The sequence below is a fragment of the Oncorhynchus kisutch genome, linkage group LG25 (genome assembly GCF_002021735.2).
Source record: "Oncorhynchus kisutch isolate 150728-3 linkage group LG25, Okis_V2, whole genome shotgun sequence".
Taxonomy (NCBI): domain Eukaryota; kingdom Metazoa; phylum Chordata; class Actinopteri; order Salmoniformes; family Salmonidae; genus Oncorhynchus; species Oncorhynchus kisutch.
In genome coordinates this window covers 8,821,550-8,844,752 of record NC_034198.2, presented here as the reverse complement: position 1 = coordinate 8,844,752, position 23,203 = coordinate 8,821,550, and the positions used below count along the sequence as shown (strand labels likewise).

The 23,203-nt window shown below is 44.1% G+C and overlaps 2 protein-coding genes across 2 annotated transcripts; one reads left to right on the top strand and one right to left on the bottom strand.

Moving 5' to 3' along the window:
• Positions 1–5,158: 5,158 nt before the first annotated feature.
• On the bottom strand, positions 5,159–8,044 carry LOC109870318 (intraflagellar transport protein 140 homolog). The gene is made up of 2 exons (XM_020460788.2): positions 6,443–8,044; positions 5,159–6,019 (listed from the first exon to the last, which is right to left on the bottom strand). The coding sequence occupies exons 1-2, from the start codon at positions 6,566–6,568 to the stop codon at positions 5,882–5,884; spliced, it is 264 nt and encodes an 87-aa protein (XP_020316377.1). The 5' UTR covers positions 6,569–8,044; the 3' UTR covers positions 5,159–5,881.
• LOC109870317 (transmembrane protein 204) lies at positions 8,012–21,897 on the top strand. The gene is made up of 3 exons (XM_020460786.2): positions 8,012–9,685; positions 10,403–10,558; positions 20,594–21,897. Exons 1-3 carry the CDS (start codon positions 9,397–9,399, stop codon positions 20,836–20,838), a joined length of 690 nt encoding a protein of 229 aa, XP_020316375.2. The 5' UTR covers positions 8,012–9,396; the 3' UTR covers positions 20,839–21,897.
• The last annotated feature ends 1,306 nt before the right edge of the window (positions 21,898–23,203 follow it).

Sequence of the window (23,203 nt, the reverse complement as noted above, 5' to 3'; positions counted from 1 at the left end):
CGGCAGACTCAGCAGCCTTGGTTTCTCCAATGACTGCCTCGCCTGGTTCACTAACTACTTCTCAGATAGAGTTCAGTGTGTCAAATCGAAAGCCTGTTGTCCGGAACGCTGGCAGTCTCTATGGAGGTGCCACAGGGTTCAAATCTCGGGCCAATTCTTTTCTCGGTATATATCAATGACGTCGCTCTTGCTGCAGGTGATTCTTTGATCCACCTCTATGCAGACGACACCATTCTGTATACATCTGGCCCTTCTTTGGACACTGTGATAACAAACCTCCAAACAAGCTTCAATGCCATACAACACTCCTTCCATGGCCTCCAACTGCTCTTAAACGCTAGTAAAACTAAATACATGCTCTTCAACTGATCGCTGCCCACACCCGCTTGCCCGCCTAGCATCACTACTCTGGACGGTTGTGACTTAGAATATGTGGACAACTATAAATACCTAGGTGTCTGGCTAGACTGTAAACTCTCCTTCCAGACTCACATTAAGCATCTCCAATACAAAGTTAAATCTAGAATCGGCTTCCTATTTCACAACAAAGCATCCTTCACTCATGCTGCCAAACACACCCTCGTAAAACTGACTATCCTGCCGATCCTTGACTTCGGTGATGTCATTTACAAAATAGCCTCCAACACTCTACTCAGCAAATTGGATGCAGTCTATCACAGTGCCATCCGTTTTGTCACCAAAGCCCCATTTACTACCCACCATTGCGACCTGTATGCTCTTGTTGGCTGGTCCTCGTTACATAATCATCGCCAAACCCACTGGCTCCAGGTCATCTATAAGTCTTTGCTATGTAAAGCTCCGTCTTTTTTCAGCTCACTGGTCACCATTTCAACACCCACCCGTAGTACGCACTCCAGCAGGTTTATTTCACTGGTTATCCCCAAAGCCAACATCTCCTTTGGCCGCCTTTCCTTCCAGTTCTCTGCTGCTAATGACTGGAACAAATTGCAAAAATCACTGAAGTTGGAGACATATCTCCCTCACTAACTTCAAGCATCGGCTATCAGAGCAGCTTACCGATCGCTGCAGCTGTACACAGCCCATCCAACCAACTGCCTACCTCATCCCTGTATATTTTTTTTCTGCTCTTTTGCACACCAGTATTTATACTTGCACATCCTCATCTGCACATCTATCACTCCAGTGTTAATTGCTAAATTGGAATTACTTGGCCTATTTATGGCCTATTTATTGCCTTACCTCCTTACTTCATTTGCACACACTGTATACAGATTTTCTATTGTGTTATTGACTGTACGTTTGTTTATCCCATGTGCCGCAGTTGTAAATGAGAACTTGTTCTCAACCGGCCTACCTGGTTAAATAAAGGTTCATTAATTTTTGTATAATTTTTTTTACTCATCCCAAACCATCTCAATGGGATTGAGGTCGGGTGATTGTGGCGGCCAGGTCATCTGATGCACTCTCCTTCTTGATCAAATAGCCATTACACTGCCTGAAGGTGTGTTGGGTCATTGTCCTGTGTTGTGGCAATTCTAATCAAAGGAGAGGGAGTCTGCAGATTCTTTTAAACAACACTTTATTATGGGTCATTGTCCCGTGTTGTGGATATTCTAAATCAAAGGAGAGAGAGTCTGCAGATTCTTTTAAACAACACTGTAATATAAGATTAGCAAAAATTAGGAATCAACAGTGCATAGTTTAAAAACTAAACAAACAGTGTCGGTTCTCAGCTTTTATAGAGAAGCACACATTATTGTATATGTGGCAGTCAGCAGATAGTGTGTAAAAGGCAATGGGTTGTCTGTCCAGATGTAAGATAGCACAAGGTTTATAGCCCGAGAACTCAACAGTCTAACTGCATTCACAACGACAAACACTATGTGCTCCTTTCCATACATGTGACTTTCTGTAGATAGTAAACCCACAGGATGTTGCATGCTGAGGTCGCACCCAAACTGACCTTTTATTTAACCCTTATTTTACCAGGTATGTTGACTGAGAAACATTCTCATTAACAGCAACGACCTGGAGAATAGTTACAGGGAAGAGGAGAGGGGATAATTAGATGACCGTGATGGTATGAGGGAGTGGGAATTTAGCCAGTACACAGTGGTTAACACCCCTACTCTTACAATAAGTACCATGGGATCTTACGTGACCACAGAGTCAGGACACCAGTTTTAACGTCCCATCCGAAAGACGGCACCCTACACAGGGTAATGAGATTTTTTTTAGACCAGAGGAAAGTCAGCCTCCTACTATTGCCTCTAACACCACCTCCAGCAGCATCTAGTTTCCCATCCAGGGACCGACCAGGACCAACCCTGCAAGCCAGAAGGGTGGTATGCTGCTGGCATTAGTCACAAGACTGGGCTATAGATAAGTCCCACAAAGACAAGTTAGTATCAGGTTAGAAAAACAGTAGCATATAACAAGAGATTATTCTTTAAGCAGTAAAACACGGGATAGCATGAATAATTATTAGATTTTCCACGACACCTGATGAAAAACAAATTATAGTCCCACTAAGTTCAAACCAGATGGGATGGCGTATCACTGCAGAATGCTGTGGTAGCTATGCTGGTTAAGTGTGCCTTGAATTCTAAATAAATAAAAGTGTCACCAGCAAAGCACCCCCACGCTTCACGGTGGGAACCACACATGCAGAGATCATCCGTTCACCTACTAGTTGTCTCACAAAGACACGGTGGTTGGAACCAAAAATCTCAAATTTGGACTTAAGGACAGATTTCAACCAGTCTAATGTCCATTGCTCGTGTTTCTTGGCCCAAGCAAGTCTCTTATTATTATTGGTGTCCTTTAGTAGTGGTTTCTTTGCAGCAATTTGACCATGAAGGCCTGATTCACGCAGTCTCCTCTGAACAGTTGATGCTGAGATGTGTCTGTTACTTGAACTCTGAAGCATTTATTTGGGCTTCAATTTCTGAGGCTGGTAACTAATGAACTTATCCTCTACATCAGAGGCAACTCTGGGTCTTCCTTTCCTCTGGTGGTCCTCATGAGAGCCAGTTTTATCATAGCGCTTGATGCAACTTTTTGCAACTGCAATTCTTGAAATTTTCTGCATTGACTGACCTTAATGTCTTAAAGTAATGATGGACGGTCATTTGTCTTTGCTTATTTGAGCAGTTTTTGCCATTATATGGACTTGGTCTTTTACCAAATAGGCCTAACTTCTGTATATCACGCAAAGCTGTTATCAAGGCAAAGGGTGGCGACTTTGAAGAATTTCAAATTTCATTTTTTGGTTACTACATGATTATGGAATGATTGTGATTATGTGTTATTTCATAGTTTTGATGTCTTCACTATTATTGTACAGTGTAGAAAATATTCAAATGAAAGAAAATTAGTAGGTCTCCAAAATGTTGACACACCAACTGCAACCATTTAAACAACTGCATTAGCATAAGAAGCAAAAATGTATTTTACTTACTGGATGGATATTTTCTGTCCAAAAACATTTATTCCGTGCTGGAACCAAAACTGTGCTCACTCAGAGTCCTCATATATTCGTTCTGTCACTCTCCTGGTCAATTTCTGCAAAAATGTCATCCAAATGTGTATACTTCGATATAGCTTTCCACTCTTATTAGCCATGTTTTACTTTTTCAGTTTTGAGAAAAGTTTGTAGAAGAGAACAAACCTCTGCATAACATAAACTAGCGTGCGTCCTGTTGCGTTCAACTGAAAATTAACATTGTTGCGCACAGCTCAAATCAAAACATATTATATTGGTCACATACACATGCTAGGTGATGTTATTGTGAGTGTAGTGAAATGCTTTAGGTAAATAATGTACTTACATTCAACTCTAACATGATGGCTGTTTGTCGTACAAATCAAATCAAATCAAATCAAATCAAATGTATTTATATAGCCCTTCGTACATCAGCTGATATCTCAAAATGCTGTACAGAAACCCAGCCTAAAACCCCAAACAGCAAGCAATGCAGGTGTAGAAGCACGGTGGCTAGGAAAAACTCCCTAGAAAGGCCAAAACCTAGGAAGAAACCTAGAGAGGAACCAGGCTATGTGGGGTGGCCAGTCCTCTTCTGGCTGTGCCGGGTGGAGATTATAACAGAACATGGCCAAGATGTTCAAATGTTCATAAATGACCAGCATGGTCGTATAATAATAAGGCAGAACAGTTGAAACTGGAGCAGCAGCACAGTCAGATGGACTGGGGACAGCAAGGAGTCATCATGTCAGGTAGTCCTGGGGCATGGTCCTAGGGCTCAGGTCCTCTGAGAGAGAGAAAAAAAAGAGAGAATTAGAGAGAGCATATGTGGGGTGGCCAGTCCTCTTCTGGCTGTGCCGGGTGGAGATTAAAACAGAACATGGCCAAGATGTTCAAATGTTCATAAATGATCAGCATGTTCGAATAATAAGAAGGCAGAACAGTTGAAACTGGAGCAGCAGCACGGCCAGGTGGACTGGGGACAGCAAGGAGTCATCATGTCAGGTAATCCTGGGGCATGGTCCTAGGGCTCAGGTCCTCCGAGAGAGAGAAGGAGAGAATTAGAGAACGCACACTTAGATTCACATAGGACACCGAATAGGACAGGAGAAGTACTCCAGATATAACACACTGACCCTAGCCCCCCGCCACATAAACTACTGCAGCATAAATACTGGAGGCTGAGACAGGAGGGGTCAGGAGACACTGTACATACTTCACATACTGCTGGAAAGCCCAGCTCATTGGCTATCTAGCTAGTTATGTTCCAAAACGATAGGTGATCATTGGACCAAGACTCTGTCAATCAAGTGAACACTCGTCTCATTAGTGCGTAATGATAGCTGACCTAATTGACGTGTTGTGTAGCTAATATGTAATGTAAAATAATGAAACAAGTTTGGTTTGCTCTTCAGAGTGTCTGAGGATTGCACAAAAACCGAACTTGACCGGGTTAAACAACGTTTTGCCGATTAGATTTTTAAAATTGTTTTGTTGAAAGAGTCGGAATTCATGCAAAAAGCTGTATAAAACATGGAACATGGATCTAAAAATATATTTTATCAAACAAAACTATGCTACATTTTATCTCTGGGACCCTCAGGATGACAAATCAGAGCAAGATTACAGAATGTAAGTACATTATTTTACCGTCAGAGGTGAATTTATCAAACCAGTTGCCTTGATAAGTGTTTTGTTGTTGTGCACTATCCTCAAACAATAGCATGGTATTTTTTGCTGTAATAGCTACTGTAAATTGGACACTGCAGTTAGATTAACAATCATTTAAGTTTTCTGATGATATAAGACATGTCCATGTCCCGGGAAAGTTGGCTGTTGTTTACAACGCCATTCTAGTCACATATAGCATATTGAGCAGCAACTGTCCTGATTTCGGAACGCCGATTCTGTAGTTAAGGGAAGTTAAGTTAAGGGAAAAGTATTCCAAAAGTAACAAAGTAATCAGATTACGTTATTGAGTTTGGGTAATCCAATAGTTACATTTCTGATTACAATTTTCGCCAGGTAACTGAGTAACTAACAGATTACATTTAGAAAGTAACCTACCCAACCCTGTATCTACTATAATGATAGTTTGTTGCCTTGATAAATCTACCCATACTGTACAAATAAGATTATATGTTATAAATGCATACAAATAAGATGATATGTTATAAATGCATTCAGATAACCATGCATTTCATATATTTTGTATACACAAGAACAAGGTTCAAGTGAAAATGCTAATGCACTGTAGACCAGTAATGATTTGCTGCATGTATCAAATGCTAACATAGTCAAATTAAATGCTAACTTATCAAATGTTAACAGTCATAGCATCAGTGCTAAACTGGCTCATTACAATACGAGGGCCATGCTCTTGTGTCCGATGGCCTCCAGGTATTTGGCATAGCTTTAGTAGGTGGTCCTGAGGTGGATGTGATCGTGGGTCTCTGCGGTCTCCACCGCCTGCTTCCACTGGCCTGATGCCTGGTAGAACTTGTTCAGGAGGTTGAAGCGCCCACGGATCTTATACAGCTTCTCTGCATCCTCCTGTGGGGCCATTGGAAGTCTAGTAACACTTAAGATTAGCGGCATTATCTCTAGGTAAGAATTTATTCTGTAATGATGATCTTAAAAAGACAGTACACATGTAGTGTTTTAGTATGGACAGATATACTACTAATGACATAATTAATTTATAAAGACAAAAGTGGTAAGTACTCCATAATAGCATGTACTTACTACACTATACTTTTTACACTATTACAGGGTAATCACATAGGTGATGCTACTGGTACAAGTACTAGGTGCCGACAGTATATGTGGTAATGTTAAAATTAAACAACCTAGAATTTACCATTATTTTACTCTATGTACCATGTATGACAATACCTGGCTAAGGAAATTAATTGAAAATGAGGTGAAGCCACCATTAAATGCTATGATCACCTACTGCTTGGTTGGTTTTCTTACCAGCATGCCCAGCTGCAGGGCCAGTACCGCCACTGCCAGCCTCCAGTTTAGGCTTGGTCTCGGCCTCCCGTAGTGCCCGCACTGCCCTGGCATTATCCATGTTCTCCAGACACACCCGGGCCACATCCAGATGGCGGTTCTTCACACACATCCTCGCCGTGTTCTCCTATTCTGCCTCAGTGCAGAGAAAGAGGAGAGACATTTTGTTTGATCATAGACATTAGAGGGAGACATTTTGTTTGATAAAGTATATTAGGAATAAGATAAGATCAGCAACCATAATGCAATAGAGAATGGAAAACTATTGACTAACATAGTATTGGAAAAAGGAAAACATTGTAAACAACTTCCTTTTTGATTCAAGGTCATTCAGTAAAACGTTGAAAGTATATGTTATAGCCATTTGATTTCTTGCATATACAAGTCAGCCATTGATTTCTGGCACAATGCCTTAGGCTCCACTTTCAACATCAAACCAAATCAACATCTCTAAATCTCTTCTAAACCGCTTTTACACATAAACATTGATTTAAATCACAGACAGCGGTATAAATCTGTGCGTGGGAATCCAGACCCAGAGCTCAGGGCAGGAAGCCAAGTCTTGGATATATGCTTGCCACGGGGGATTAGGCATAGAAGAATGATTGCAGGGAGATCCAACTCAACTCTCTCACAAACACACATGCATGCACACACACACTTATTCTCTCTCTCGCTCTCTTTCTCATCTACATCAACCTCAATCCCCCATTCACTCCGCCATCATTCCAAATTCCACACCCATCTGGACCCTATTTGTGTTCCCCCTCCTCCAACTTCTCTCTTTAGCTGATACAGATGTGGGTTTGTTTATTAAAGTTAGGCAACAGGAAATTCCCGGAATCTTTAGGGGCCTTGGGACTCACTGGCGGGGAAAAATGAGGCCAAGCTTGCCTTGCAGAGACCCATGCTATGTAGCACTGCACTGGCAGCCAAAAGCCTGCTCTCTATGGCCACAGACCATACAAACACAGCCCCTCAAATCCCCACGGCTCTATCGTTCTCTGAATCCACGTCTTACACAGATGTTTCAGAGCCAGAAAATAACTATAATAGGTTTGGCGACACAGAGAGAAAGACAGAGAGAGGGTAGGTAAACAGACAGAGATAGAGAGGGTTTACGAGAAAAAAAGGACAGAGGAGAGGGTCCGCCTTTTGCCCCCCTCTGACCATTTTCCTATCAGGAAACGCATCCTGTTGCTGGTCGGGCTGTGGGGGCCAGTGTGTTTGTCGCTGTCACACACACACACTCAGGCAGAAGAAGAGCTGCAGCATCTGGAACACCACTTAGGCTCTATGGGCTGTCCTCTCTGAGTGAGTCTCAGGAGCGCAAATTCTCACACAGAGAGTGAAGGAGGGAGTTGTCTGGTCAAACCTGTTGGAGCCAAAGACTGATATCTCCCACCCTGAACCCTTTATTCTAATCATTTTTTGGCCGCTGGGACTGAGCTGTACCAGGAGCACCAACTCTTTCCAGAGAGAGAGAGAGAGAGAGAGATAGAGAGAGAGTAGGAGCACCAACTCTTCCCAGAGAGAGAGAGAGAGAGAGAGCAGGAGCACCAAATCTTCCCAGAGAGAGAGAGAGAGCAGGAGCACCAACTCTTCCCAGAGAAAGAGAGAGAGAGCAGGAGCACCAACTCTTCCCAGAGAGAGAGAGAGAGAGAGCTGGAGCACCATCACTTCCCAGAGAGAGAGAGAGAGCTGGTTCACCATCTCTTCCCAGAGAGAGAGAGAGCTGGAGCACCATCTCTTCCCAGAGTGAGAGAGAGAGCAGGAGCACCATCTCTTCCCAGAGAGAGAGAGAGAGAGCAGGAGCACCATCTCTTCCCAGAGAGAGAGAGAGAGAGAGAGAGAGAGAGAGAGAGCAGGAGCACCAACTCTTCCCAGAGAGAAAGAGAGAGAGCAGGAGCACCAACTCTTCCCAGAGAAAGAGAGAGAGAGCAGGAGCACCAACTATTCCCAGAGAGAGAGAGAGAGCTGGAGCACCATCTCTTCCCAGAGGGAGAGAGAGAGAGAGAGAGAGCTGGAGCACCAACTCTTCCCAGAGAGAGAGAGAGAGAGAGCAGGAGCACCATCTCTTCCCAGAGAGAGAGAGAGAGAGAGCAGGAGCACCAACTCCTCCCAGAGAGAGAGAGAGAGAGAGAGAGCAGGAGCACCAACTCTTCCCAGAGAGAGAGAGCGAGAGGAGGGTCAGAAGAAGACTAGAGCTTGCGCAGTGAGAGATCGCTCTTACAGCTGACAAAGCCCTTTCTTGGTTAAGCCTCAGTGAGCTGAGCAACACGATCCAGACGATCTGCTCTGCTGCTCTACACTGCTTCTCCATTTTCCCACTACCCCTGGTGTAGAGTCTGAAGAAAAAAACACAGAAGAACGAAGAAAGAAACTGAGGGGAAAAAGAGACAGGCGCTTACACAGAGAATAAAATAACTTGAAATTGCAGAGAACCAAAGGTGAGGAGGGCAGCCAGAAGAAATCAGAAGTGGAGAGAAAAGGGGTGATAAAAGTGGAAAAGAGACGGTTGAAGAGAGGTTCGAGTCCGAGAGTCAAGCTGCATTCAGTCACCAAAGCCAGTGGAATGGACCTCGGTGTCGGTCGGATTAACCCATGCCTGCCCACTGTGCACTCCGAGGAGGAAGGCTGAACCAACCCACCTCCACCACCAAAAACAAATGAGGATGAACGGAGATGTTCTTTAGCTGAGCTAACAACACGTTCCCTTTTTTCTTCAGCAGTGCGACTGCCTGGGGTTAGCATAAGCCGCTAGCTGCCTGGCAGTGGAGGAGGAGGAGAACCGGGGTGCCCCAAGCGCCGCTGGTGTTGCTGCCCAGGAGAGGCAGGGCAGCACGGGAGAGGAAGAAGGGGACGAAGAGAGGGAGGAGGTGGTGGAGGCAGAGGTGGCGGGCGGGCAGCGGTGCATGGCCGTGCAGCGGCTGGTGGCGGTGGCGGTGATGGTGGCCCTGCTGTCCCTGGTACTCAACAACGTGGCAGCTTTCACCCCCAGCTGGGTGCTGCAGGCCCTGGAGGATGGACGCAAGCGCAACGTGGGGCTGTGGAGGATGTGCCCCGTCATGACTGGAGGAGAGAGGGGCCGGGATGAACCTCGGGGGGGCGGGAGGAGAGGTCAGGGGACTCAGATGCCGTGTGAGGGTCTGGGCTGGGGCTCGGAGTACGCAGGCTACCAGGAGTCCCGCAGCACTGTCAAATGTAATGTGTGTTTGTGTTTCATGAGTGTGCTTCATTCCAAAACCGTTAGTTAAGAGTGCGCCTAATTGATGTGCATGTATGGGGAGATGGATAGTGTAGGCCTATTGGGCTCCTGAGTGGCTTAGCGGTCTAAGGCACTGCATCTCAGTGTTAGAGGAGTCACTACAGACCCTGGATCGATTCCAGGGTGTGCACAATTGGCCCAGCGTCGTCCGGGTAAGGGTTTGGCCGGGGTAGGCCTTCATTGTAAATAAGAATTTGTTCTTAACTGACTTGCTCAGATAAATAAAGGTTAAATAAAATTAAATAAATAAATAGCAAAACCAGAGGCAGCCAGATCCTGACTCCCAGGCCAGCTGCATAACACGCAGCGGCATTCAGTGAAAACAAATAACAATAATAATAATAACAAACAAAAATAACTCTCAGAACTCATAGGGCATTGTCTACAGATGCAAAAACAATGTTGATTTGCAGTGAATCCATCATTCCATTAAGCCCTTGATAAAGGCTACACACAAAGATGCATCATTGTAAGGACATTGATCAGCTCAGCTCATGAATGGTTATTTGCTATGACGCATTGGACTCTGATATCAACAGGTGTCTTCACATGATGTTGCCCTAATGTCTCTGGTTTAGTTTGAAATAATAATTTGTCATATTCATAATTCCTCTCCCTGCCCCCCCCCCCCCCCCCCCCCCCCCCCCCTCCAGTGCAGTTTGACATGATGCGAGCGTGTAACCTGATGGCCACGGTGGCGCTGACGGCCGGTCAGCTGATCTTCCTGCTGGGCCTGATGGAGCTGCCCTTTGTCACCCAGGACTCCCAGTGGTGGGAGGAGGCCATCGCCGCACTCTTCCAGTTGGCCAGTGAGTACTATACATCCACACCAATATGTTTAATATACTGCACAACATGACATATAGCCTAGCCTAATGTCAGCAACCTCTGGTCCGCGGACCGGCACTGGTCCCTAGAATGAGGTTTACCGGTCCCTGAGATAGTTAGGTGTACCTGATTATTATTATTTTTTCTCAAGTGATAGTTTTTAATGTCGGCAGTCCTCCAAAAATGGAAGGAAGGGCAATAGCTTGCCAGTCATTGGCACAAAAAAATGGTTGAGAAACAGTAACACTGGCCTATACTGTGACTCTGACATGATGCACAAAGACAAGAAGCCAGATGTGGCAGTCCCAGTAGAGTGGAAACCAGACACCTACAATGCTGGACATAACCATTGCAGCGGGTCAAGCACAGAGTTGAATTCTATGTGAAATTTGATAAACATATACATGCCATGGACATTTTTGTTCCATTTTTCCAAAACACAAATGAGACACCTAAACAGCAGACACCTAAACATAAGTGAGAGACAACCACACTATAAAACACCTATTACACGTGTCTGGCTTTTGATTTCAACTTTGAAATGTTCAATAGAGTCGCTTGAGGCTTTTCTGAGCGTTCCTCAGATCTAAAAATGGTCACAGTGTGTTGCTGCAAAGAAACATAAAAGTCCCTTGTTGTTCCCCAGTGGAGCCCAAAAGAGGAACCCTTGGAGCTTTGAGGATTGGCTTCAGGACAAAAAGCATAAATTAATCCAGAACAACCAAACAAATCAAACTAGGGGGGTGACTAGGTAACAGAAAAGGAGGAAAAAAAGACTAGAATCGTCCCAAGAAGGAATTTTCTTGGAAAGTCAATAGCAACCAGGAATAGCAATGGGAAGAAGGAGAGGAGGTGGGCAGTAAGGGCAAATCAAGACCCCTCTCCTTCATCCATCCCAGAGGGTTGTGCGGCAGTGTGGGCATGTCCTTGTCCCAGTGCCCCTTTTGAGGAAGTGTGACGTTGTCACATTTTGTTGAGTGCACAGCTTGTTGTTTAGGGATGTCAGCCCCGGGCAGTATTGTGGCACAGCAGGCGCAGCATCCAAGGGTCTGATGGCTAAATATAGCAGGCCGTCAGTCTGGGCTGGTGGGCCGGGCCGGAGTTCCAGCGAAAAAGGGAGCGACTGTCGGGCGCCAGGAAATCCCTGCTCAGGACGAGGAAATGCCTGCGACTACCTGTTATGCAAACCCCGAGCAGAGGAGGAAAGAGGGGGAGAGCAGACATGAAAGACAGTTCGACAGGGACTGACTGGGTTCTGGAAGTGAGGGTGTGTGTGTGTATATATGTGTGTGCGCGTTTGTTGGGTTAGTTGGTAGAAAAATGCTGTAGGGTGGGGATAGTTGCTGTCCAGATAAGCTTGGCCTAGCTTTTATGCCTGTTTACAGAATGTCCAGGAACAGAGGCAAATAAAGGGTCCCCTCTCAATGCTAGCTTCTTCGGCAGGCATCGCCGGAACTTTTATCTGAAGGTCTTAGATGTGACCCACCCAAATAATCACTGATTCCCTTCCAAAAGAACCCACTGAGACAAACTATTGTTTGGCATGCTATAAAGTGTCACTCATGGTAAAGGGATAATGCATCCCCAAAATAAAAATCATGAAACTCCTGTCATTTTGGTGAAACCCTATGTTCTATCTGTGGGTAAAATACAAATTTCCCCCCTTCAATATGGTCCGTCTGTGAAATTAGTAGGAACGCATCATAGCTAGAGTCCATACGGAAAGTATTCAGACCCCTTGCCTTTTTTCACATTTTGTTACGTTACAGACTTATTCTAAAATGAATTAAATATGTTTTCCCCCCTCATCAATCTACACACAATACCTCATGATGAAAAAGTCAAAACATGTTTTTAGAAATTGTTGGAAATGTAGCTTGGCACACGTATTTGGGGAGTTTCTCCCATTCTTCTCTGCAGATCCTCTCAAGCTGTCAGGTTGGATGGGGAGCGTCGCTGCACAGCTATTTTCAGGTCTCCCCAGAGAAGTTCGATCGGGTTTAAGTCCAGGCTCTGGCTGGGCCAATCAAGGACATTCAGAGACTTGTCCCGAAGCCACTCCTGCTTCTGTCTGGCCACTCAACCATAAAGGCCTGATTGGTGGAGTGCTGCAGAGATGGTTGTCCTTCTGGAAGGTTCTCCCACCTCCACAGAGGAACTCTGGAGCTCTATCAGAGTGACCATCAGGTTCTTGGTCACCTCCCTGACCAAGGCCCTTCTCCCCTGATTGCTCAGCTCTAAGACGGGTCTTGGTGGTTCCAAACTTCTTCCATTTAAAAATGATGGAGGCCACTGTCTTCCTGGGGACCTTCAACACTTTTTTTTGGTACCCTTCTCCAGATCTGTGCCACGACACAATCCTGTCTCGGAGCTCTACGGACAATTCCTTCTACCTCATGGCTTGGTTTATGCTTTGACATGCACGGTCAACTGTGGGACCTTATATAGACAGGTGTGTGTCTTTCCAAATCATGTCCAATCAATTGAATTTACCACAGGTGGACTCCAATCAAGTTGTAGAAACATCTCAAAGATGATCAATGGAAACCAGATGCACCTGAGCTCTATTTTGAGTCTAATAGCAAATGGTTTGAATACTAACGTAAAGAAGGTATATTTTTTGTTTGTTTAATAAATTAGCCAAAATAATTATCGAAAAACTTGTTTTTGCCTTGTCATTATCGGGTATTGTGGGTAGATTAATGAGGATTTTTATTTATTTAATACCTTTTAGAATAAAGCTGCAATGTAACAAAATGTGAAAAAAGGGAAGTGGTTTGAATACTTTCCGAATGCACTGGACATGTTTCTTGTCACTGGCGATAGGGGATAACGCTTTTAAAACAATATATATATTTTTAAATATATATTTTATTTCACCTTTATTTAACCAGGTAGGCAAGTTGAGAACAAGTTCTCATTTACAATTGTGACCTGGCCAAGATAAAGTAAAGCAGTTTGACACATACAACAACACAGAGTTACACAAGGAGTAAAACAAACATACAGTCAATAATACAGTAGAAAAATAAGTCTATATACGATGTGAGCAAATGAGGTAAGATAAGGGAGGTAAAGGCAAAAGAAAGGCCATGGTGGCGAAGTAAATACAATATAGCAAGTAAAACACTGGAATGGTAGATTTGCAGTGGAAGAATGTGCAATGTAGAAATAGAAATAATGGGATGCAAAGGAGCAAAGTAAATAAATAAATATATACAGTAGGGGAAGAGGTAGTTGTTCGGGCTAAATTATAGATGGGCTATGTACAGGTGCAGTAATCTGTGAGCTGCTCTGACATCTGGTGCTTAGAGCTAGTGAGGGAGATGTGTTTCCAGTTTCAGAGATTTTTGTAGTTCGTTCCAGTTATTGGCAGCAGAGAACTGGAAGGAGAGGCGGCCAAAGGAAGAATTGGTTTTGTGGGTGACCAGAGAGATATACCTGCTGGAGCGCATGCTACAGGTGGGTGCTGCTAAAGTGACCAGTGAGCTGAGATAAGGGGGGACTTTACCTAGCAGGGTCTTGTAGATGACCTGAAGCCAGTGGGTTTGGCGATGAGTATGAAGCGAGGGCCAGCCAAAGAGAGAGTCCTAGGTATTTGTAGTTGTCCACATCTTCTAAGTCAGAACCGTCCAGAGTAGTGATGATGCTGGACGGGCGGGCCGGTGCAGGCAGCGATCGGTTGAAGAGCATGCATTTAGTTTTACTTGTATTTAAGAGCAGTTGGAGGCCACGGAAGGAGAGTTGTATGGCATTGAAGCTCGTCTGGAGGGTTGTTAACACAGTGTCCAAAGAAGGGCCTGAAGTATACAGAATGGTGTCGTCTGCGTAGAGGTGGATCAGAGACTCACCAGCAGCAAGAGCGACATCATTGATGTATACAGAGAAGAGAGTCGGCCCAAGAATTGAACCCTGTGGCACCCCCATAGAGACTGCCAGAGGCCCGGACAACAGGCCCTCCGATTTGACACACTCAACTCTATCAGAGAAGTAGTTGGTGAACCAGGCAAGGCAATCATTTGAGAACCTAAGGCTATCGAGTCTGCCGATGAGGATGTGGTGATTGACAGAGTCGAAAACATTGGCCAGGTCGATGAAGACGGCTGCACAGTATTGTTTCTTATCGATGGCAGTTAAATGATCGTTTAGGACCTTGAGTGTGGCTGAGGTGCGCCCATGACCAGCTCTGAAACCAGATTGCATAGCGGAGAGGGTGCGGTGGGATTCGAAAGAGTCAGTAATCTGTTTGTTGACTTGGCTTTCGAAGACCTTAGAAAGGCAGGGTAGGATAGATATAGGTCTGTAGCAGTTTGGGTCAAGAGTTCCCCCCCCTTTGAAGAGGGGGATGACCGCAGCTGCTTTCCAATCTTTGGGAATCTCAGACAACACGAAAGAGAGGTTGAACAGGCTAGTAATAGGGGTTGCAACAATTTCGGCAGATCATTTTAGAAAGAAAGGGTCCAGATTGTAAGGGTCCAGATTTTGCAGCTCTTTCAGAACATCAGCTGACTGGATTTGGGAGAAGGAGAAATAGGGAAGGCTTGGGCGAGTTCCTGTGGGGGGTACAGTGCAGTTGACCGGGGTAGGGGTAGCCAGGTGGAGAGCATGGCCAGCCGTAGAAAAATGCTTGTTGAAATTCTCAATTATAGTGGATTTATTGGTGGTGACAGAGTTTCCTATCCTCAGTGCAGTGGGCAAGCTGGGAGGAGGTGTTCTTATTCTCCATGGACTTTACAGTGTCCCAGAACTTTTTTGAGTTTGTGTGGCAGGAAGCAAATTTCTGCTTGGAAAAGCTAGCCTTGGCTTTTTCTAACTGCCTGTGTATATTGGTTTCTAACTTCCCTGAAAAGTTGCATATCACGGGGGCTGTTCGATGCTAATGCAGAACGCCATAGGATGTTTTTGTGTTGATTAAGGGTAGTCAGGTCTGGAGAGAACCAAGGGCTATATCTGTTCCTGGTTCTACATTTCTTGAATGGGGCATGCTTATTTAAGATGTTGAGGAAGGCATTTAAAAAAAATAACCAGGCATCCTCTACTGAGGTCAATATCCTTCCAGGATACCCGGGCCAGGTCGATTAGAAAGGCCTGCTCACTGAAGTGTTTCAGGGAGCATTTGACAGTGATGGGTGGAGGTCGTTTGACCGCTGACCCATTATGGATGCAGGCAATGAGGCAGTGATCGCTGAGATCTTGGTTGAAAACAGAGAGGTGTATTTAGAGGGCAAGTTGGTTAGGATGATATCTATGTGGGTACCCGTGTTTATGGCTTTGGGGTGGTACCTGGTAGGTTCATTGATATTTTGTGTGAGATTGAGGGCATCAAGCTTAGATTGTAGGATGGCTGGGGTGTTAAGCATGTTCCAGTTTAGGTCGCCTAGCAGCACGAGCTCTGAAGATAGATGGGGGGCAATCAGTTCACATATGGTGTCCAGAGCACAGCTGGGGGCAGAGGGTGGTCTATAGCAGGCGGCAACGGTGAGAGACTTGTTTTTAGAGAGTTGGATTTTTAAAAGTAGAAGTTCAAATTGTTTGGGTACAGACCTGGATAGTAGGACAGAACTCTGCAGGCTATCTCTGCAGTAGATTGCAACACCGCCCCCTTTGGCTGTTCTATCTTGTCTGAAAATGTTGTAGTTAGGGATGGAGATTTCAGGATTTTTGGTGGTCTTCCTAAGCCAGGATTCAGACACGGCTAGGACATCCGGGTTGGCAGAGTGTGCTAAAGCAGTGAATAAAACAAACTTAGGGAGGAGGCATCTAATGTTAACATGCATGAAACCAAGGCTATTACTGTTACAGAAGTCATCAAAAGAGAGCGCCTGGGGAATAGGAGTGGAGCTAGGCACTGCAGGGCCTGGATTCACCTCTACATCACCAGAGGAACAGAGGAGGAGTAGGATAAGGGTACGCCTAAAAGCTATGAAAATTGGTCATCCAGGACGTCCGGTACAGAGTGGAGGATTCTGGGGGTGATAAAATAGCTTGAAGGTATAATGTACAGACAAAAGGTATGGTAGGATTTGAATACAGTGGAGGTAAACTTACCTGCACTCTAAATCAACAAATCAGCCAATAGATGGTATAGGCATTCTTGTCTAGAACACATCCATCCGTTCATATCGTTATGAAAAAGTATATACTTTGCTTAGATGTGCTCAATCTAAACAGTGTACTAAATTATTCAACTAAATTTCTCCTTCAAGTACCATCTCGCAATGCGTCCTGTGTGTCTGTGGGAAATGTTCGTTGTTGCCATAGCAACATATTCTGCACTAGTGTTTTTTAACACCGTTAATCATAGGAATTAGGTGTTTGGGGTGGATTATCCCTTTAATACGATGGCAGAATGATTTTAGGTATGGATATCTATGGAGGTCGTTGGTAGCTGTTTTCAAAAACAGGCCATCTACTATAAATGCCCTTCACACATGTTGACATTAGTAAGAATAGTGACACGACTAATGAGTCAGACAGACACATACACACCTACTTCCACCAGCTAAAAATACATGCTGCTGGAAAAATGTAATCTTCCTTTGTACTCAAATGCCACTATCTGAAGACTTCACCATATTTGATCAACAAGACTGAGCAAAACAATAGATGACTTGCGATGACCCTTGGTGAGGACTTCATAGCAGAAGAGATAACAATGGTTACTAGGTATCAGTGTTCCCAAAGCTACTCATTGCCTTATTATACACTGAGTAGCCAAAACATTAAGAACCCCTGCTCTTTCCAAGACATAGACTGACCAGGTGAATGCTATGATGCCTTATTGATGTCACTTGTTAAATCCACTTCAATCAGTGTAGATAAAGGGGAGAAGACACGTTAAATAAGGATTTTTAAGCCTTGAGACAATTGAGACATGGATTATGTATGCGTGCCATTCAGAGGGTGAATGGGCAAGACAACAGATTTAAGTGCCTTTGAACGGGGTATGGTAGTAGATGCCAGGCGCACCGGTTTGTGTCAAGAACTGCAACGCTGCTGGCTTCTTCATGCTCAACAGTTTTCCGTGTGTATAAAGAATCGTCCACCACCCAAAGGTGGGAGGCATTGGAGTCAACATGGGCCCGCATCCCTGTGGAACACTTTCGACCCCTTGTTGAGTCCATGCCCCGACGAATTGAGGCTGTTCTGATGGCAAAGATGGGGGGGATCCTGGATGCTGATTGGTTGATAAACGTTAGTTATTTTCAAGAATCCTGTTAACTTTACATTTGAATAATCAATGCACATACACTGCCCAGTCAGGCAATTCATGAACGTAATCTCCACTGGAAGAAAATTGAGACATTATTTACAATATGTTTAAAAGCAGCAGGCTCAGTGATTTCCCAGCATTCCCAATGCCTTCACTTAATCTAGGCTCAAGTGTAAAAGGCCTTCATTTCCTGAGTTCGGTTCAATTTAGTATACCTCCACCACTCAGCAATTCATCCCTCGTTCCTCCCCTCCCCCACTGAGAATTGGCTTCTCTCTCTCTGCTGTGAATGGTTATGAGTTATTTTTACCAGCAGCCAGTCTTTCTCAGGAAAGAATGCTCTGTTTGCGTTTTCAGATGAGCCAAAAACCTCAGCTATCACATGCAGACAGTGGGATAACAATATCCAATTCCATTCAGTGATATCTCAACACTGCTATCGGCAGGTCTGAGCCTTGGCTGAGTATAACACCGGCCCGTTTTCACCCCTTGAGACTGATATGCTCAGGAATGTGTGACGGAATGGAGAGAGTCAAGATCAGAGGGTCAAAGGTGAAGGGTTATGTGCGTTTGAGATTCAGGTTTAAACTCTGTTGCACTTAAGCCGGTGGGGTTTACAGCTGGCACCATGCCCAAACTGTGGCCTTGGCAGTTGTGTCTCCCCTACACAACAGGGCATTGGCACAACTTAAACAAAATATACCAGGGGAAAATGTGCTTCTTTCTGGAGGGATAGAAAAGCAAGTGAAAAGCGATAGGTTAAGAAGTCAGGGAATTTGAAAGCCAGGACCTCTTAGTCTTGTGGGTGATGTCACACCACAGTTGAGTGCACAGCAAATTAAGTTGAGGGCATTTACTGGGCTGGTTTACATTTACTTACATTACTGGTAAGTAAATTCAGGCATGACATAGTTTAGATATGAAAAGATATGAAAAGATTTGGCACGGGTCCCCAGATCCTCTAAAAGTCCTACAGCTGCATCACTGAGAGCATCCTGGTTATATCACCGCCTGGTATAGTAACTGCTCGACATCTGACCGTAAGGCGCTACAGAGGGTAGAGTGTACGGCCCAGGACATCACTGGGGCCAAGCTTCCTGCCATCCAGGACCTACAGTGGGGCAAAAAAGTATTTAGTCAGCCACCAATTGTGCAAGTTCTCCCACTTAAAAAGATGAGAGAGGCCTGTAATTTTCATCATAGGTACACTTCAACTATGACAAACAAAATGAGAAAAAAAATCCAGAAAATCACATTGTAGGATTTTTAATGAATTTATTTGCAAATTATGTTGGAAAATAAGATAATAAGTGTTTCAGTCAATCGGGGCTCTATAGTGCGACCATTTTACTTGCATATGTGGCTACAAATTTGCTGTGCGACCTGGAATTAGAAATTAGGAGCACCATTGCGCCTAGAAAAATTCAAGATTCGAGCTTTCTTACCTCAAATATTTTTTCTTGTGCTCAAAAATGTCTGGGTGCGGCAAAATGTTTCAATTTAGGCGCACATGGTACTCCTTCTAAAAAAGTTCAAGGTAGTGCCCTTTCAGTGTCTTTCAGACTGCCTGATAGATATTGTCAAACGTCCCAATATGCAAACCCAAAGCGGGGGTGTGGAGATGGGGGAAGGAAGGAAGGATGGAAAGAGGAAGAAGAGGAAGGAAGCCAGAAACATTAGACTGTGCCAAAAAAAAGCAGTTCACACAGCCCACCCAGCCTGGAGCCCCAGGACTGGGGAGGTGAAGGGCTTTATGGTTTCTTAGAAAAGGAGTCACACACAGACGGACAAACACTTGCACTCAAATGCAGACACACCTTCACATAAGACACATACACACACTCATAAGTCACACAGGCATATATACAATTACCTAATGACATCCTCTCATAATCAAAGACCGGCTCACAAATCTGAATGACCCATTGAGAGAGAGAGCCAATTACACAACATTTCAACGCTAGTCCAGCACTGGCACTGGCGTTCTGACCTGCCACAAGAAACTGACTGATTCAAATCCTAATGGGCCATCATCCCCTTTTCCAGCAATTATTTTTGGTGCCTTTATTTATACCAACCCTTGATTGGACATGCTCCGAGATGAGTGTTATTGATGAACTATTGACTGGCTCCAGGCATTACTTAAATCCATGAAATGGACTTCCTCTTTGAGATCTAGGTTAGAGGTCAATCCATTGTGGGTGATGGTTAATTTCAGTTACAAATGTTGTCATACTTTGTGGGAGAACAGGGTTGGTTGGGAGGACAGGGTTAAATTCCCCCCAGGGGTTATTTCACCAATTCATATCCAATCCTTAACAGTGTGATGGTTACCAAAAAAAGGCAAAAACAGTGAGCTAAAGTTTGTTGATGAACACTGAAATAGTTGACTCATGTTGAGAATAGTATTCTCTCTTTTGTGATCTTCCTGACCTGGATCATAGTGGCGTAGGCTACAACAATGTGTTTTAAGATTAAATCAATAAGGAATTAGAATGGCCTTAAAACTTATTTGGATAGGTTTTGTGAGAAGTATGACATTTCCTTGTGTTTCCTTTGATGCTGAAATCTCAGAAGCCCTCCCAGAGAAAAACCCCATTGATTGTTATTGCTTTAGAAGTTAGCAACAGTGAGATTAGATTTTTACATCCCCTCTCCATTAACATCACTGTTAAAGAAATTCAATTAATAAATTGTTTGAGATGAAGACTAAAATACACATAGGCACTTGAGGAGCTACAGTATTTGTTTTAAATGATTAAGGTCTCATTGAATTAACCCTTCCCTGTCTCTCCCTCCCCAGGTTTTGTGCTGGTAATCGGCTTGGTGACCTTCTACCGGATCGGCCCGTACACGCACCTGTCCTACTCGTGCTACGTGGACATCGCCGCCTGCCTATTGGCCACTCTGGCCGCCGCCATGCTCATCTGGAACATCCTACATCGCCGCGACGACTGCCTCACGCCCCGTGTCATTGTTATCAGCCGCTCGCTGGCGTCGAACTTCCACCCACGCCTCGACAATGACTATGTGGAGTCGCCCTGCTGAGCACCCCTGAGCCCTGACCCCCATTCGTCAATAAGGACTACCTAACATGCTGAAGAACAGACAATGTTCTGACTGTCTCCTAATATTCTTATCCGACCAGGTGCCTCAATGAATGACTCTATAGAAGACACTTGTTTTGACGTGACTCTATGCTGGACTAACATGCTTTCACTGTCGTACAGTTCTACATCTTCTATCATGTACAATGACTCATGGACTCAAATGCTGCCCTGGACTGAGTAATGTTCCTTGCTGCAAGGATAGTTTCGCCATAAAACATCCATCTAAAATTATGAATGAAAAGTCAGTGTTAAAAACCATAAGCTGTAGTGAATGTATCATTTTAGTAGACATGCTGTAAGCCAATTACTCAAAAGGTGTGCTTGAAGGTTTGTTTGCCCTGGAATTTGTAGAGAGAGAATTTGTATTTCCTCAGCAACACCCCCTGAAAACACCCTGGAAGAGATCAAGCTGGATCTTGACATGTTTTGTTCTATGTGTACTTATGTAATAACATATATTTCCTGCATATTGTTTATATTATTCTTAATATTAAAAGTGATTTAGGTTACAACTCTCTAGTTAGCATCGACTTGAAAATGAGTTAACCCCATCCAATCCATTCAAAGTATACTTAAAAACTGTCGATTGGGTACCATATTTCTACCTTTATCTTGAGAACACAGTGTTGTCAAGTGAAGTGTACACACATTAATTCATTCTATCCAAGCCACCAAAGGGTGTTTAATGGCAATTTGACAACATTTTGCTCAGATCCTCAGACCTCTGTATGAATGTCCTGTCATTGATGATTTCAGATTGGCCCAACAGACACAGTAAATACCATAAACATTTGAGCTCATTTGGTGAGGACACTTTCCTTTTGATAATCTGCTCACTTGTGGTACATGTACTTAAATTAATTATATACAGTTGTATTAAAATAATGATCTTATATCATATTGCTGCAAAGAAATCAGCCGTTTGTGGAGTAGTCACTTTCAAACCAAACAGTGAGTATGCATGAAAATAATAATAAATAAAACACATGCAATAGTGTCTAGTGTTGTCTTTTTAAATAACTTTTCTATTGTGTAGGATGTCCAGGATTCTTATCAATTCTGGTATTTGTGGCAAGACAAAATATTTGCAACACAAATCAAAAAACCCATGCAAAACTTCACAAACCATAATTTAGAGTAGATTTAGAGTCGACAATTTAGAGTGAAGTTTCATTGAAGTTGGTGATTGGCTTTGATGTGATGGAAGGAAAGACATGAATTGCAGTGTAAGTCATCAGCTGACCCTAACTTAAGTCTCCTAACACCAGCTTTTTATCAAAATTCCATTTTGCTTAGTGTTGCCAACTATCCATGACAATAGATCATTTTGGTCAAGGAATCCAATTCTGAATAGTTTTGGTTCAATTGGTTTGTTTTGGTTCAAACACTTGCTGCCCACCCCCTGACTTCACTGCCCTAGATTTGGCCACTATGGCTGCCCCTGCCATAGTTATAGCCTGCATGACTCGCATACGACCAACAGCATTTGCTACCCCAGAGGGTTCTTCTAGGGCTGGCCCTGGAATGGATGACCACTTTGTCATGATTCTGCACAACATGCACCTGAGGATCTGTGCCCTGGTAAGAAGACATGATACCTAAGACTGAAGTTTGATTCTGATGCATTGTCTTAATTTATTAATTGAATTACTGCAATTACGTCTCTCACATCTAACTGGAGGGGAAAAACTGACAACCTGCCCAAGCTGGAGAACGTTTTCCTGGCTAGGGAGGAAAGACTGGACCAATGCACTGGCTTACTAACAAACATCCTTGATAAGGCAGAGGGGCTGAGGCCCAAGGGGGACGAGGTGTTTGACCGAGCCTAGAAGCTGCAGGCCACCTGGAGAGTCTGCGCTGGAAGGTGGAACACACAAAGGAGGTGGAGGAAGAGACACACAGGGGCTCGTCCAGGGGTACTATGGCAGCCTGGAGCATGAGGAGGTGCAGGTGCTTGGAGGAGATGAAGGAGCAGAAGGAGGTGGTCTTGGAAGAGGCGACCAAAGAGGAGAAGGATGACTGAGTAGGTGAAGCAGAGAAGAGCATAGAAGAGATGAGGAAGTGCCCCAATATTCCTTTGCCATTGATTGTTTTCAATAATTAAATATTTAGTGTAACTAAAAGTATACAGGCCGCCTGTCATTTTTCGTGGTGGTTTTCTTCAAACATATACTTTTTCTTCAATTCTATGAGGGAGGTTAATGGTTCGAAAATACTTAAAGTTACTGGATTATCTTAAAAAACTGTGGCAAGTGTCTAAAAACTCAAATGCATTAGGGCTTACTGATGAACGATGAACACAA

Excerpts from the sequence above, each read along its gene's own strand:
- LOC109870317 (XM_020460786.2), top strand. The coding sequence starts at position 9,397 with ATGGCCGTGCAGCGGCTGGTGGCGGTGGCGGTGATGGTGGCCCTGCTG. Across the intron at positions 9,686-10,402 it reads GTCCCGCAGCACTGTCAAAT|TGCAGTTTGACATGATGCGA; the intron begins GTAATGTGTGTT and ends CCCCCCCTCCAG. Across the intron at positions 10,559-20,593 it reads CGCACTCTTCCAGTTGGCCA|GTTTTGTGCTGGTAATCGGC; the intron begins GTGAGTACTATA and ends CTCCCTCCCCAG.
- LOC109870318 (XM_020460788.2), bottom strand. The coding sequence starts at position 6,568 with ATGTGGCCCGGGTGTGTCTGGAGAACATGGATAATGCCAGGGCAGTGC. Across the intron at positions 6,020-6,442 it reads CCCTGCAGCTGGGCATGCTG|GAGGATGCAGAGAAGCTGTA; the intron begins GTAAGAAAACCA and ends ATGGCCCCACAG.